The sequence below is a fragment of the Mixophyes fleayi genome, chromosome 1, assembly GCF_038048845.1.
Source record: "Mixophyes fleayi isolate aMixFle1 chromosome 1, aMixFle1.hap1, whole genome shotgun sequence".
Taxonomy (NCBI): domain Eukaryota; kingdom Metazoa; phylum Chordata; class Amphibia; order Anura; family Limnodynastidae; genus Mixophyes; species Mixophyes fleayi.
This window is the reverse complement of record NC_134402.1, coordinates 23,913,526-23,930,334: the sequence shown is the minus strand read 5'-3', so window position 1 is coordinate 23,930,334 and position 16,809 is coordinate 23,913,526. Positions and strand designations below refer to the sequence as shown.

General features: G+C 44.1%; 1 protein-coding gene across 1 annotated transcript; it reads right to left on the bottom strand.

The window, feature by feature from the left end:
• Window positions 1-13,047: 13,047 nt before the first annotated feature.
• LOC142142293 (gamma-crystallin-3-like) lies at window positions 13,048-16,606 on the bottom strand. Its single transcript, XM_075200534.1, has 3 exons — window positions 16,592-16,606; window positions 13,542-13,784; window positions 13,048-13,325 (listed from the first exon to the last, which is right to left on the bottom strand). Exons 1-3 carry the CDS (start codon window positions 16,604-16,606, stop codon window positions 13,050-13,052), a joined length of 534 nt encoding a protein of 177 aa, XP_075056635.1. The 3' UTR covers window positions 13,048-13,049.
• Window positions 16,607-16,809: the final 203 nt, after the last annotated feature.

Genomic DNA, 16,809 nt, shown 5'->3' with positions numbered 1-16,809 from the left:
ACAGGTGAGTAGACCAACAGGGACACGAATCCACAGGAGTCAGCAACACGTGGAACTGGACTCATAGGGGACCCAGGAGAATGGAGATGATCCAGCAGAGGGTAGTAGATGAGATACAAATCCAATGCTGACAGGAGGGTAGAGACCAGTGGAACACGTGAAGGCGTGGAGAGTGGATCAGCAGGAGATGGACGATAGCGCTGACCACAGCAGCAGGACTCAGCGGCACACGGAGGTAACCAGTAGCAACCACAGGAACCAACAGCGATGGGAAACAGGAGTGCAGCGCAGGGCAGGAGCTGTTGATCACGAAGTGTAGCAGATGGTAATGAAAGCGGCAGTCTCGAGGAAGCCACAGCAAAGATGAGATGAGACTGTAGTGCACGGAGGCAGCGGATAGTAATCAGCTGGCAGTCACGATGTTGAACACAGGCGAGTTGAAAGCAGGAGACTGTAGTGCACGGAGGCAGCGGATAGTAGTCAGCTGGCAGTCACGATGATGAACACAGGCGAGTTGCAAGCAGGAGACTGTAGTGCACGGAGGCAGCGGATAGTAATCAGCTGGCAGTCACGATGTTGAACACAGGCGAGTTGCCAGCAGGAGACTGTAGTGCACGGAGGCAGCGGATAGGAATCAGCAAACAGACTTGATGAGAAGCAGGTGAGTGAAGTAAAAGCTGGAGTGCACGGAGGCAGCGGATAGCAATGAGCAAACAGTCACATTGATATAAAATAACGTTGAAGTGGTTTAGAAGACTGTAGTGCACGGAGGCAGCGGATAGGAATCAGCAAACAGTCATGATGATACAGTTGATGGTAGAAGTGGTATGGGAACCACAGTAGTAGAAGTGGTTTGGAAACCACAGGAATAGAAGTGGCTTGGAAACCACAGGAATCAGCAGCGCTGAATACACGAGGAATACAGGAACACCTTCAGAGACTCATGAGGAATGAGACTCCAAGATCAGGCAACGTGGTGTTGACCACAGGTGCTTAATATAGGGAGTGTTGCCTGATCTGCCAATTGAGTTAAAGGGGTATACACTGAAGTATAGAAAAGGGCTGCGCATGCGCAGACCCTCAGGATGGTGGACGACCACGGTTCCTAAATGTCCGGGAAGAGGCACTCACGGTCCGGTGAGTGACAGTACCCCCCCTTTTAAAGGTGGGCACAGAACGCCTGGAACCGGGCTTGTCCGGATTTTTGGAGTAAAACTTCTTCAAAAGGGCAGGAGCATTAAGATCTTCAGCTTTGATCCAAGAGCGCTCCTCAGGGCCAAAGCCCTTCCAATGAACGAGGAAGTGGAGGACTCCTCGCGAAATTTTTGCATCTAGTACCTCGGTAATCTCAAAATCCTCCTCCTGATGAACTTGAACTGGCTGCGGAGCTGAGGGAGGAGTTGAAAAACGGTTGATAATAAGAGGTTTGAGCAAAGATACATGGAAGGCATTAGAAATCCGAAGACTCTTAGGAAGAAGGAGTTTCACACATACTGGATTGATAACTTGAATGATCCTATATGGACCAATAAAACGAGGGGCGAATTTCATGGATGGAACCTTCAAACGAATATTTTTTGTGGATAACCAGACACGATCTCCAATTTTTAGTGGTGGAATAGCCCGCCTCTTCTTATCAGCGAAAGATTTATATTTGACAGATGTCTTCTTTAAACAGGTTCTGACCTGAGACCAGATATTTTTAAAGGTCTGACAAACAGTTTCCACCGCAGGAACTTGGGTGGGCGGGAGGGCAGGAAATTCCGGAAAAGACGGATGGTGACCGTAGACCACAAAAAATGGAGTTTTGGATGATGACTCATGGTACATGTTGTTATGGGCGAACTCAGCCCAAGGGAGTAACTCTACCCAGTTGTCTTGATTGGCTGATGAAAATATCCTTATAAAAGTCTCAAGATCTTGATTGACACGTTCGGTTTGTCCATTGGATTGTGGATGGTAAGAAGATGAGAGTGCTAATCGTATGCCCAAGGTTTTACAAAGGGCTCGCCAGAATCTGGACACGAATTGTACTCCTCTATCAGACACAATCTCAGATGGACATCCATGGATACGGAAGATCTCTTTAATGAAATGTTCAGCCAGGATAGACGAGGAAGGCAAACCAGACAGAGGGATGAAATGAGCCATCTTCGAAAATCTGTCCACTACCACCCAAATAGTGTTATGGTTCTTACTAGGTGGTAAGTCAGTAACGAAATCCATACTAATATGGGTCCATGGTTTGGACGGAATGGGTAGTGGTCGCAGCAACCCTGCTGGGGTTCTGCGGGAGGATTTGAATTGCGAACATAATTCACAGGAAGCAATGAACTCTTTGACGTCTCTCCTCATAGAAGGCCACCAGTAACTTCGAGAGAGGATCTCAAAAGTCTTGTGTTCACCGGCGTGTCCAGAAAAACGAGAGGCATGGAACCACGAAAGGATTTTCCTCCTTAGTATAGGAGGCACAAGGGTCTTCCCAAATGGTAGCGTTCTGGTGGATGAAGCAGCCAGTGAGATACATTTGGGGTCTAGAATGGTATGGTTGGAAACCTCTTCTATATCAGAGGACGTAACAAAGGCTCTAGATAAGGCATCAGCTTTTTTGTTCTTGGCAGCTGGTTTGAAGGTAATTATTAATTCAAAACGGGAAAAGAAAAGAGACCATCTTGCTTGACGAGGGTTCAAGCATTGGGCAGACTGGAGATATGACAAGTTCTTATGATCCGTGAAGATCGTCACCGGATGGCGAGCTCCCTCCAACAAGTATCTCCATTCCTCTAATGCGGCTTTGATAGCCAGTAATTCCTTGTCCCCGATGGTATAATTCTTCTCTGCGGGTAGGAGACCCCGAGAATAGAAGGCACAAGGGTGGAATTTTTGCTGTTCCGAGCGTTGGGAGAGAATAGCTCCTAAGCCCACATTAGAGGCATCTACTTCTAGGAAGAAGGGGAGTGTCACATCAGGCTGTCGAAGGATTGGAGCCGAAGAGAAGGACTCTTTTAATGTTTGAAAGGCTTGAATAGCCTCAGTTGACCATTGCTTAGGATTAGCCCCTTTTCGAGTCAGGGCCACAATAGGAGATGCAATGGAAGAAAAGTCTTGAATGAAGCGTCTATAGTAATTGGCAAAACCTAAAAAACGCTGGATCGCACGAAGAGTAGTTGGCTGGGGCCAATGTAGTACAGCATTTACTTTGTCAGGATCCATCTTCAGGCCAACTCCGGAAACTATATACCCCAAGAATGGAATCTGGGGTAATTCGAATGAACATTTTTCTAATTTACAGAACAATGAATTTTTCCGTAGCCTGGAGAGGACTTCTGCCACATGTTGGTGGTGAGAAGGCAGGTCCTGTGAAAAAATCAATATGTCGTCCAGGTAGACGACGACACATACATATAATAAGTCCCGAAAAATCTCATTGATGAAGCCCTGAAAAACAGCGGGGGCATTACATAGCCCGAAAGGCATTACCAGATATTCGTAATGCCCGTCTCTGGTGTTAAACGCTGTCTTCCATTCGTCACCGGAACGGATTCTGATTAAATTGTAGGCACCACGAAGATCCAACTTAGTAAAAATACGGGCTCCCTTGATGCGGTCAAATAGCTCAGTGATCAACGGAATGGGATACCGATTCTTGATAGTAATGGCATTGAGTCCACGAAAATCTATACAAGGGCGTAATGATCCATCCTTCTTTTTGACAAAGAATAACCCAGCTCCAGCGGGCGAGGTGGAAGGTCGAATGAACCCACGCTGGAGGTTCTCCCGTATATATTCAGATGTAGCTTGAGTTTCAGGTAACGAGAGTGGATAGACCCGGCCCCTGGGAGGAGTCTTGCCAGGAAGGAGGTCAATCGGACAATCCCAAGAACGATGAGGAGGAAGACGTTCAGACTGAGCTTTATCAAAAACATCGGTAAATAAAGCATATTGAGGAGGGAGTCCCGATGAAATAGCTGAGATGGAAGCTTGCTGTACCTTGAGAGGAATGACTTGGGAAAGGCAATGATGGTGACATTCAGGCCCCCAAGACGTGACTTGAGGGGTGCGCCAGTCAATCTGGGGAGAGTGACACTGAAGCCATGGAAGGCCTAGGACAATCGGACTTGTCGTAACAGGAAGAATTAAAAACGATATCTCTTCATGATGCAGAGCACCAATCTGAAGGGTTACTGGAGACGTACTCTGGGTGATGAGACCGTTGATGAGACGTGATCCATCGATAGCCGTCACAGTAATGGGAGTTTTTAAGGTAATCACTGGTAGAGACCATTGATTTACTAACGATTTGGAAATAAAATTTCCTGCTGCTCCGGAATCAATCAATGCCTGTGACTCAAAGGTTTTGGTAGCAAAGGAAATAGTCACATCAAAAGCGCAGACTTTAGATTTCATAGACGATGGAGAGGACTCCAGGGACCCTAACTTCACCTCTCCAGAACTAGTTAGGGCCTGGCATTTCCCGATCTCTTAGGGCAGGAGCTGAGGACATGAGTGGAATCAGCACAATAGATACAGAGTCTATTCTTGACTCTTCGTTTCCTCTCCTCAGAAGATAACTTGGAACGTCCTATCTCCATGGGAATCACAGCGGGTGACACTGGACGAAATTGAGGGTTAGAGCGAAGAGGTGCTTTAGCAGAAGTCGTTTTCTCAGCCTCTCTTTCACGAAATCTCATATCAACACGATGGCATAGAGAGATCAAATCTTCAAGGGACGAAGGAAGCTCTTGAGTAGTCAGTGCATCTTTAATTTTATCGGAAAGCCCCTGCCAGAAGGCGGCAACTAGGGCTTCAGTGTTCCACTGAAGTTCAGAGGCTAAGATCCTAAATTGAATGACGTACTGGCCTACAGTATGAGATCCTTGTCGCAGACGGAGGATGCTGGAAGCAGCGGAGGTCACACGACCTGGTTCATCGAACACACTTCGAAATGTAGAAATAAATTTGGCACTATCTTGTAATATTGGATCGTTCCTCTCCCACAGGGGGGAGGCCCAAGCCAGGGCTTGTCCTGAAAACAAAGAGATAAGATAGGCCACTCTGGAACGATGGGTAGAAAAATTTTGAGGTTGGAGCTCAAAATGGACTGAACATTGGTTAAGGAAACCCCTACAAGTTTTGGGGTCTCCATCGTACTTTGACGGAGTAGGCAGGTGAAGCGTGGAAGCTGTAGACACCTGGGATGGCAATGGGGAAACGGAGGAAAGCACAGGAGCTTCAGTAGTAGCTGTCACAGTCTGTCCAGATGTTCCTTGGGAGGTTAATGACTGATAACACTGAAGTAACAGCTGTTGGCGGGCATCCTGTTGCTCCACACGGCTAACCAGATGTTGCAGCATCTCTTTGGCGGTAGGTTCCGCATCTGGGTCTGTCATGGCCTGATCTTACTGTCACGGGCACTAGGAGTCTTTACCCAGGGATCACCAGATGGTAGGCCTACCAGAGCAATGTAGATGGTAATAGGGTACTCTGGTAGCTGGGTGATCACGGAACATGAAATGATGGCCGATGAGATGCTCAGGAAAGTCTATGACTAGCAACACTGGTAATAATGAGGTAATAATACACAAGGAACTGTATGGACAAGGACACGTGAAGGTAGTCAGTGGTCTTGCGATAGCAAGTTGTACCACTGCTATAGTAAGGAGGAATGTCCAACAGAAACAAGGAGGTGATGAGAGTCAGCGGTCTGCGGGTAGCAAGTTGTACCGCTGTCTGCGTGAAGGAATGGAATCCAAGTGGAGGTATCCAGGTAGTCAGTGGTCTGCGGTAGCAAGTTGTACCACTGCTATGTGAGAGGATGATGGAACAGGTGATACCGGAAACAGGGATCAGTGGTCTGACATCAGCAAGTTGTACCACTGAATATATATGTGAGGAGGTGCACAGGGGAAGACTGCAACACAGGATATACACAGGCACCTTATACACGATCCACAGTAATATGCACAATATAGATATATATATAGATATAAATGACTGAGCAGGTCTGCAATCTAGAAAGTCTCTTGAAGTAGTCCAGCACAATGATAACACAGTCAATGATGGCTATAGACTCAGCGGATAGCAGACTCCAGAGAGAACCAAACACAGTCCAGCAAGATATGCAATACACAGCACAGTCAATGAGAAGTATGCATACCGTGGTTCAGCAGAAGCAGTCAGATGGGATTGCAGCGGTACCTGAGCGGCTGGAGGCCGACGGGATAGGAAGTCCCTGGATAGGTGAGGCAGCGGTCTAGCAGGTGCAGCGCACAGGTGAGTAGACCAACAGGGACACGAATCCACAGGAGTCAGCAACACGTGGAACTGGACTCATAGGGGACCCAGGAGAATGGAGATGATCCAGCAGAGGGTAGTAGATGAGATACAAATCCAATGCTGACAGGAGGGTAGAGACCAGTGGAACACGTGAAGGCGTGGAGAGTGGATCAGCAGGAGATGGACGATAGCGCTGACCACAGCAGCAGGACTCAGCGGCACACGGAGGTAACCAGTAGCAACCACAGGAACCAACAGCGATGGGAAACAGGAGTGCAGCGCAGGGCAGGAGCTGTTGATCACGAAGTGTAGCAGATGGTAATGAAAGCGGCAGTCTCGAGGAAGCCACAGCAAAGATGAGATGAGACTGTAGTGCACGGAGGCAGCGGATAGTAATCAGCTGGCAGTCACGATGTTGAACACAGGCGAGTTGAAAGCAGGAGACTGTAGTGCACGGAGGCAGCGGATAGTAGTCAGCTGGCAGTCACGATGATGAACACAGGCGAGTTGCAAGCAGGAGACTGTAGTGCACGGAGGCAGCGGATAGTAATCAGCTGGCAGTCACGATGTTGAACACAGGCGAGTTGCCAGCAGGAGACTGTAGTGCACGGAGGCAGCGGATAGGAATCAGCAAACAGACTTGATGAGAAGCAGGTGAGTGAAGTAAAAGCTGGAGTGCACGGAGGCAGCGGATAGCAATGAGCAAACAGTCACATTGATATAAAATAACGTTGAAGTGGTTTAGAAGACTGTAGTGCACGGAGGCAGCGGATAGGAATCAGCAAACAGTCATGATGATACAGTTGATGGTAGAAGTGGTATGGGAACCACAGTAGTAGAAGTGGTTTGGAAACCACAGGAATAGAAGTGGCTTGGAAACCACAGGAATCAGCAGCGCTGAATACACGAGGAATACAGGAACACCTTCAGAGACTCATGAGGAATGAGACTCCAAGATCAGGCAACGTGGTGTTGACCACAGGTGCTTAATATAGGGAGTGTTGCCTGATCTGCCAATTGAGTTAAAGGGGTATACACTGAAGTATAGAAAAGGGCTGCGCATGCGCAGACCCTCAGGATGGTGGACGACCACGGTTCCTAAATGTCCGGGAAGAGGCACTCACGGTCCGGTGAGTGACAGCAAGAAAGAGATAAATACCCCTTTATTTAATAAAGTGTACACACTAAGTAAAATACAACAGTGCTCCCCAAGGTGAAATGTGTTCCCTCACCAAACATAACAGAAAATCATGTCAGAAAATCATCACTGCAAGTAAAAACTCCCAAGCAGGTTACCTCCCAGCACAGAGTCTTAGCAGGCACAAATTTCTGGTAGTGAAGTCCACAGACGACAATCCAAGTGGGCCAGGGGTTCTGAGCCATAAGGTGGTTCCATGTATCTTGATTATCCCATCCACTCAGCCTTCTCTTCACGATCTTGGTGGGTCCTTGGGTATTAGTCTCACTACTGGTGTAGGCTCATCAACTCCTCAGAATCTGTGTGTGCCACCTGATGGAGTGGTACCAGAATTAGCCTTAGAGGTTCAATGTCTGATCTGTCTGAAGAAGCTTCTGCTTCAAGCAATCCTTTCTGGCACTGATAGCATATGGTTACTCTAAATCAACACAAGTACTTTCTCCTCCAAGTTTCTCGCTGCCCTCTGGGAGTTGTCCTTTTTGTCTCTTCCCCATAGTGACCCGGTCCTTGTCCCCTCCCTAGATTAACCTCCCCGGCCATGGTCCCTTTGTCACGGATGGCTTACAGGAAATTGAACCCTAGGCTCTGCTGAGCATGACTAAGCCCACCCACGGGCGCGGAGTCTAACAGACAGATGGTTTTACCAGGAACCCCCGCAAGGAGTTATGGTCTTAGCTGCACCAAGTCTGCAGGTCGCAGTCCAGTGAGTGAGTGTACAGCAGAACGATGTGGAGGAGCCAGGTGAAGTGGATGGAGATAATGGAGTCTACAGATAAGTGGTATAAATACAGGCACAACAATAATATAGGCTGATTGTCAGCAGCCAATGAGCCACTAGGAGAATAGGTGCTCTGTGGTATACAACGAGAGGACAGAGGCTGTCACTATGAAGTACTCAGGAGATGGTAATGGGAGTACTGGAGCAGCAATAGTTCAACACAGCCAGAGGCTGAAGGCTTACTGGATTGGTGGAGGAAACTCGTAATAACAGCTGATGAGTTCCAGATGAAATAGCAGCCTGAACGGTAGTGATGAGAGAACTGGAGCTATCACAATAGAGTACACTGGAAATGGTAACAGAGGTACTGGAACAGCGAAAGTTCAACACGGCTGCAGGCTGAGAGCAAACTGGAGTTGTGGAGGTAACTCGTAGTAACAGCTGATAAGTCACAGTGAGAGTAGCGGCTCTGAACGGTAGCGATGAGAGAACTGAAGATGTCACGATGAAGTACACTGGAGATGGTAATAGAGGTACTGGAGCAGCGATATTTCAACGCGGCCAGAGACTGAGATCAGACTGGAATAGAGGAGGTAACCCGTGGTAACAGCTGATGAGTCACAGATGTAGTAGCGGCTCTGAGTAGTAGTGATGTGAGAACTGAAGCTGTCAGGATGAAGTACACTGGAGATGGTAATAGAGGTACTGGAGCAGCGATATTTCAACATGGCCAGAGACTGAGAGCAGGCTGGAGTAGCGGAGGTAACCCGTGGTAACAGCTGATGAGTCACAGATGTAGTAACGGCTCTGAGTGGTAGCGATGAGAGAACCGGAGCTGTCACAATGAAGTACACTGGAGATGGTAAGTGAGGTACTGGAACAGCGATAGGTCAACAAATAGAGACTGAGAGCAGACTGGAACACAGGCAAACCACAAGGAGAACAGAAACCAGAACCACAGGCTGCAGGAAGTGAGCTTGAAGAACAGGCATCAGACAGGTGAATCCAGGAGGTTTAAATAGCGCTCCAGAAATGCTTAGCCAATGAAAAAGAGGGAGGAGGTCCTGAAGTGCAATAGGCTTGCACCTGCACAGATCTGAAACTATCCGCACTGTGTTTGTATAATTAAGAAAAATATTTGAGACGTGGAATATCCACTAAATTACAACTCTCCATTTACAAATTTTGACATTATACGGATAAGTCAAAATACGGAGCATTTTTGACTGCAGTGTGGTTAACCAATTCACCAAACAATTACAATACTTACTCCTGTAGGGGTTAAACACTTATAAACACTACAATTACAAAGTGATTGTGAGGGAACTATCCTAAGGCGATCCTAGGCTATATAAACCTAGGATTATTGGATCTGTAGACACTTCTGTCCGCTTCTCAATGTTAAGTATTATTAACAGTGACTGTTCACGCTGTGCCTGCATGACTAAGACAAATACTCAATACGTGGAATATCCACTTAATTACAACATTCATACATTTTGATAACATATGGATAAGTGCATACGGGTCACATTCCGAGTACAGCACTAAGGGCATTAACCCTACACAGCGTGTATTTCCCTGATCCTAAAATATCATTGATGGAAGTTCCCTTTATATAAATTCCTTCATCTCAGATTCACATCTACTTTGTTGCAACCTCAGGAGTTTATTAATATACTGGCCAATGAGTACTCAATCTTCTATGTGGATACACATACATTATGTCTAACAGGGGATTTATAGGCAACGGCACAGATTAGCAATTATATTGCTATTTTATTTCACTTTTTCTTTTTGTTGGTATCATTTGTTTTCACTTATTTAGTTTTAATATTTCGCTGCTTAGTTCTATCCTCACATGAGGATCCTATTAATATTATATAATGCTGTTCTCTTTTTAAAGTGACATTAAAAGTTATATTTTATCATTCTTTTGAGGAGAGTCCTATTAGTGCCTCAATACACAGTTTCTTTCTTCCCTTTTCGATACAGATCTGAATATAGCTGAATGAATGAACTGGAGAATGTCTGATGCTGGGACATGGCAGTTTCAAGATGAATGGACTGCAGGTAACGAGACAGGTACTATCTGTGGAGCCGGAACGTTACACCCTTTTTATTAGTGGTGTAGGGTCTAGGTGGTAACAGGGGTGTAGGAAGAACATGACATTGGTCATAGCAGGTGGTCAACTACCTGCTGTTTCTGTTCCATCCAGTCTGTGCTGGGGAGGTCCTGGAACAATGGAAAGTAAACAAGCAGAATCTAACTCCTGATTGTAGATAGAGTCCCGGCCCTTCTGTCTTTAAACCCTTCCACTCTTTTTTGATGTCACTGGTTCCAAAGCTGTTTCACACATCCTGTGATCTACCTCCTCCCTCTCTGGAATCCACAATAATACTGGAAATGGTCACTGGGTGGCATTTAATAACTGAGGAGGATGCTGTTGTTCAATTGACGTGACAGTCTGGGCTGATCCGATTTTCTCACTGTGATGCTCAGCCTTCTCTCATATATCTATCCCTAGTCTGAGCAAAATATTATGCAGAGATGTATAATACCTGGTTTGTCTTACTTACAATCCATCCATGTTGTTTCTGCTTGAGGATGTAATTTGCAGTCTCCTGTAAATATTGACATAATTTACTTCATTTGATTGATACAATTTTGATATGCAGTCTCCAGTCTATATTGATTAATACCATTTACATGCATTTTCTGATTTGTCATCATTCATTGTCAGTAAAATAACATAATTTATACTTTTAACTATGCTGATTCCATTATAATATTCCAAAATGTGTGGGACTGGCTTCCACAGCCGGGAACTTGAAGAACAATTGGGAGATTTTATTACTCTATTTATTTTCTTTACACGCAGTGCGACCCAGTTAGTGGTGCATCATCATCATCATCATCATCATCATCATCATCTATTTATTTATATGCATCATACAGTATGTGGGTATAGGAGAGAGAGATTGAGATTGATGGAGGGAGGCTCTACCCATGCCCTCAATGATGCTGATCATTGTTATTCCAGTGGCATGGTGCTGCTCATCATAGGTCTTTAATAATATTCACCATATGCTGCTCTTATTCTGGCCTGGGGTAGACATCATACTGGAGGTATTTATATATGTATAAAAATGTAGAAGTAAGCTCAGTTTTTATAAGATTTAATATGTGAAATTGTTGTCAGGACTTTACTTGAAGAATGACACTTTGCCATCTTTACCTTTGTAAAGATATGTGTTTAAATTAGGGCATTGAATTACCAAAGTCAGGTACATACAAAATAAATTGAGATAATGAATGTGCCACCTTCCTTACCCTGTCCTAATAAAAAATCTAGATTGCAGATGTCGTGAACATAGAGAGCTTGCAGTTATTTATAAGGGATAAAATCATAACTGCAGTGTAAATATGTTATATCAAAGGAATCCATTGATAAGTTCAGTTAAAGTGTAAGATTTGAGGTCAGAGAGTCTGATGTAAATTTATTGGATGGCTTTGCACACCCCAGTGTGAGAAGATAGAAGTGTCACCTGGGGGCAGCTTTAAAGAGCTCCCAGGGTGAGATCTAGCCTATTTGTGACACTCAAATAGACTGTGTGGGGCCGATCACAGCTGGAGAGCCTTGTAGGCAGCATGTGAAAGCCTATACAGGTATATAGAAATATGACCTTCAAAGTAAAATGTTGTCATAGTTCATATTTTAGGAAATCTGGGGGTAACTCCATACTGAGGAGCAGAAATCACACCAGGGTTGTGAATGACAGGCACGGGTTGTATCCATGAACAGCTAAAATCACATATCTTTGTGAAAGGTATGTCACATTTTAATAATTCCATCTTGTTTGGTATTTTAGAGTGCAGGAGATTATGACCGGTTTATTGAAGGGGGAGTTATTTCTCTGGGATATATCTGTTAAGAATTACCAACAGGTCAAGACTTTGGGAATATTTGTAAGCAAAGTATAGTGACACCCAGGGGACATTCCTGCCCCCTATTAGCATTAAATACTGCCCCTGTGAAGACCATCCCATTTAATATTGCTTAAAAACCCGTGTTTTGGAAAGGACAAACTGTCAGACTTTTTGGGGAAATCAAGTTAGATTGATAAGCTGTCAATCTTCCTAGCCAATTTCCCATGGTGCAGATTATGCAACTCACGTATGTGCTATTCTGAATGTAACCCTTTTTATTTTAAACTGCTTCACTCTAACGAATCCATTAGCCTGTTTAGAAGAGGCAGATTGCTCGAACATGTTAACCCTTGGAATGCCAGTGTGTGATTTGTTGATACATTTGATTAACAAGCTGTGTGCGCTTGCATTTACATTTGTGTAAAAGTCTGGAGGTGTGAAGAGTTAACCATGTGTGTGCTGGTGTGGGTCTTGCTAGTTTGTGGATAAATAGAAGCCAGTGTGCCAGTATATTGGGGTCCTATTGGGGTCCTATTGCCCGTACCCAATAGGTGGTGGCAGAACCTGAAGTGTCTGGGGGGTGTGAGAGCGCTGTGTTGGGGTGATTCCGTAGGTCTATAACCTGTGTGATAGGTAGAGAGAGACTGCGTGCTGAAATCGTGTGTGACCTCATACAGCGAACACCCCAAAGTCACGGCAGCTGGGAGCATGACCGTGACAGCAGACATGAGATTACATCACAGACACATATACTATACTAATATACAGATACACTTACACTAACATTGTACATTTCTTTCTACAGCAATAAAAGTGGAATTTAGAGAAATAGGCTGATGCACAAATAAAGGCATAAATAAAATATAACAAAAAAGTTATTCAGAATGTTTTATTGAATGAAATAACAGACTGACTTTTCAGCTGTTTTAATACATATGATGGACACGTCTGAAGGAACCAATTCTAGGGCTTTGGGCACCCCAATCAGTGTATCTTCTGTATTCTCCAGGTCTCAGGTAAAACTGACGTCCCCTGTAGTTGGGCTCTTCATAGAACATCCAGTACCCATCTTGTATCTGAGCAGAGTGGATATCATGGTAACGGAATCTCTCATTGACATTATGACAATCGTCAGTGAATTCCATCATCTGACCTCTGAAGTCTTCTTTCTCATAGATCCTGACTCTGAATGAACCTTGGTGCTGCCATAATAATATTAGAAATGACAATTATATATTTTTTTTTAAATGTAATCCATTTTAGAATATAATACACAGTAAATTTATAACACAACTATAATTGAATATAATTCTTAAACTTTGACTAATTTTAAGGCATTAATTGGATGAGTTTTGTTCAGCAATTTATTAAATGTTGTAATTAAGATATCTTACTAAATAAAAATGGTTGCTAGTTACCTGTGGGCTTAGGCGACAAGACCGAATGGAGTCATTGTAACCCATCCATTGCTGGAATTCAGGGTACTCGCCTCTATGGAGGAAGTACTGGTGTCCTCTGTAGTTAGGCTGTTCATACAGGATCCAGTTTCCACTGTCCACACGAATGGAGTTACAGTGTCTAAAATATGAGGACAAGTCTGGACATTCAGAGTTGCACTCATAGGAGCGACCCTGGAAGTTCCTGTCCTCGTAGAAAACAATCTGTGGGGGAAAAAAATAATATTTCAATATTATTTTTTGTAAACATTTACATTACATGCATACAACAAATTCAGTAGAACACAAATTGTTCAGTCAGACTCTTGTCAGTTCTGTCTAAGATAAATCACTTTTTAATAATTTAATGGAAAACATGTATATGATATTAGTAATTTTTTACCTTTCCCATGTTGCTGGTTTAGATGAGTTCTAGTGAACTGTGTATTCAGGGCATGAGGATAGGGGGGTTTATATACACAATATTTCTTCTGTAAGCAGAAGTATACTGACTTGTCGTTCTATGTGACTATTGTTCTTTTATGCTCACTGGCATTATTCCAAAGCATTGCTTAGAAGGCTAAAAAACATTTAACCTAAACCTCTCACAACCACATGAATGGTCCCGATTATTGTGTTTCATGAACACTGCATTTTCATTTAAAGAGATCATTTTAAACTGAAACACATAGTCCTGATCTTCCTGCTTCTACCATTTTCCAGTAGACACTGGACACAATCTATGATAAGCTATTTTACCCTTTAGGACATATAAAAATCTGTATCATTTCTATAATTCGAGTAACAATATTTTCTTTATAAATTCATAATATACGGGAGTTAAAAAAATGACTTATTTAAATCTCATGGTACATTTACATAATTTAATAATATTAATCATCAACTGCATTTTAATCATCAGCTGTAAAAGTTTTATATTTCACTTTCAGATATTTTGCATTACAGTGACATAGACATAGAACTTCTGCAATGTAGGAGTGATGTTAATACCCTGTGGATTGTCTCTGTATATGTTAAAAATACCGCTGCAACTTTATATATATTTACTGTATTTATAGAGTGGACATTTGTCATCTCTGGCGTGTGGACATTTCAGCTCTTCTACGAAACATTAGTAAACAAATTGTTGCGAGGAATGTCTGTGCTGGTACAATGGGATCTTTAAGGGATTGTAATGTTGAATTAGCTCCAAATTGTCTTGAAGCCTTTCAATTTTTAGAACCAGGTCAGTAGGTAACATGGAAGTTGATGCGAGCAAGGAACATTGCCCATTTAGCTTATTGCCAGATTAAACGCCAAGTGGTCTTCAAATACTCAAGGTTTGTGTGATCTGTATATATGGTTATCAGAATGTGTGACCGTTGAGTAAATGGCGCCATTTGCAGAAAACCAACTTGATGGCCAATAGCTCTTTGGCTCCATTACTATAGTGGCATTTGCTGGTAGGAAGCATTTGGAAAAATAGTCACAATTTCGAAGGATCCTTTTGTCCCCTCTCTGCTGTAATAGGACAGCTCCCATAATCGAATCAGATGCATCAACCTTCAAGATCCAGTTTTATTAGAAAGGATGCTGAAGTGAAAGTATATTTAGTTTAGTGAAGGCCTCCTGAGCAGCTGAGGTCCATTGAGATGTTGTGTTCTTATGTGTTAGAAAAGTAATGAGAGTAACAATAGTTGGGAAAGTATGAGATGTCAATAGTAATTGATCTTAACATTGTTGGGTATGTGTCATTATCAATAGCCTTGGTTTTAGCTGGATCTATTTAAATACTTTGGTGGGATATTACATGTCCTAGTAGTCCATTGTTTCTTTCTCAAATGCACTTTTATAGTTTAGCATACAGGTGATGTTGCCAAAGGTGCTCCAATGCTATGCGGACAAGTCTCCTGTGGGTCTGTAAACCTTCAGAGTATATCAAGATTTCATCAAAATAGGCAACCACAAATTGATCCAGCAAATCATTGAATAGATAATTGATAAAGTGTTTGGAGCATTGTAAAGAAGAAAAAGTATTACATGGTATTCAAAATGTCAATACAAAATTCTGAGCTCAGTCTTCTACTCATCACCCATGCTTACTTGTTTCACCAGATTAAATGTCGCTCCGAAGTGAAGTTGAGTTTAGTAAAGATGGTTTAGTTTAGTAAAAATGGCTTAGAATCAGTTATGTATAATTATTTGAGTTAATACTCTATAGCAGTGGTTCCCAAACTTTCTCAGTTCGAGGCACCCTTAAGGTCATCATAATTTTTCCAAGAAACCCCTAAGCCAAAATTATTACCGGGTAGTCCCGTTTTTAAGTAGTTTTGTCAAAATGACGTAAGATGTATTTAGGCCCCTTCACCATCACATTGTGCCCCTTCATGATATCACTGCGCCCCTTCACCATATGACTCTGTCCCTCTTTTCGCCATCTCACACTCTGCATCCCCTTCTTCGCCATCTTTCTGTCCCCCTCCTTCAGCGTGTCTCTCTCTGTCCACCTCCTTCAGCGTGTCTCTCTATGTCCCCCTCCTTCAGCGTGTCTCTCTGTCCAGCTTTAGTGTCTCTCTCTGTCCCCCTTCAGTGTCTCTGTGTCCCCCTTCAGTGTCTTTATGTCCCCCTTCAGTGTCTCTGTCCCCTTCAGTGTCTCTCTGTCCCCCTTCAGTGTCTCTCTGTGCCCCCCTTCAGTGTCTCTCTCTGTCCCCCTTCAGTGTCTCTCTCTGTCCCCCTTCAGTGTCTCTGTGTCCCCATTCAGTGTCTCTGTGTCCCCCTTCAGTGTCTCTCTATGCCCCCCTTCAGTGTCTCTCTCTATCCCCCTTCAGTGTCTCTCTGTGCCCCCTTCAGTGTCTCTCTGTGCCCCCCTTCAGTGCCTCTCTCTGTGTCCCCCTTCAGTGTCTCTCTGTGCCCCCCTTCAGTGCCTCTCTGTGCCCCCCTTCAGTGCCTCTTTATGTGCCCCATTCAGTGCCTCTATCTGTGCCCCCCTTCAGTGCCTCTCTCTGTGCCCCCCTTCACTCTCCTTTACTTACCTTTTTTCCTGACATCCTCTTTGCTGCTGCTCCTCACTGAGGCTGCTGGAAGTGATGACGTCACACCCCCGCCAGTCAGTGAAGAGGAGGATCCGGCGCTGGATGATGGGTAAGTTTTTTTTTTGTTTTTTTTTCTTGCTAGGGATGGCGGCACCCCTGTGACAGCACCGCGGCGACCCAGAGAGCCGTGGCGCACAGTTTGGGAACCGCTGCTCTAT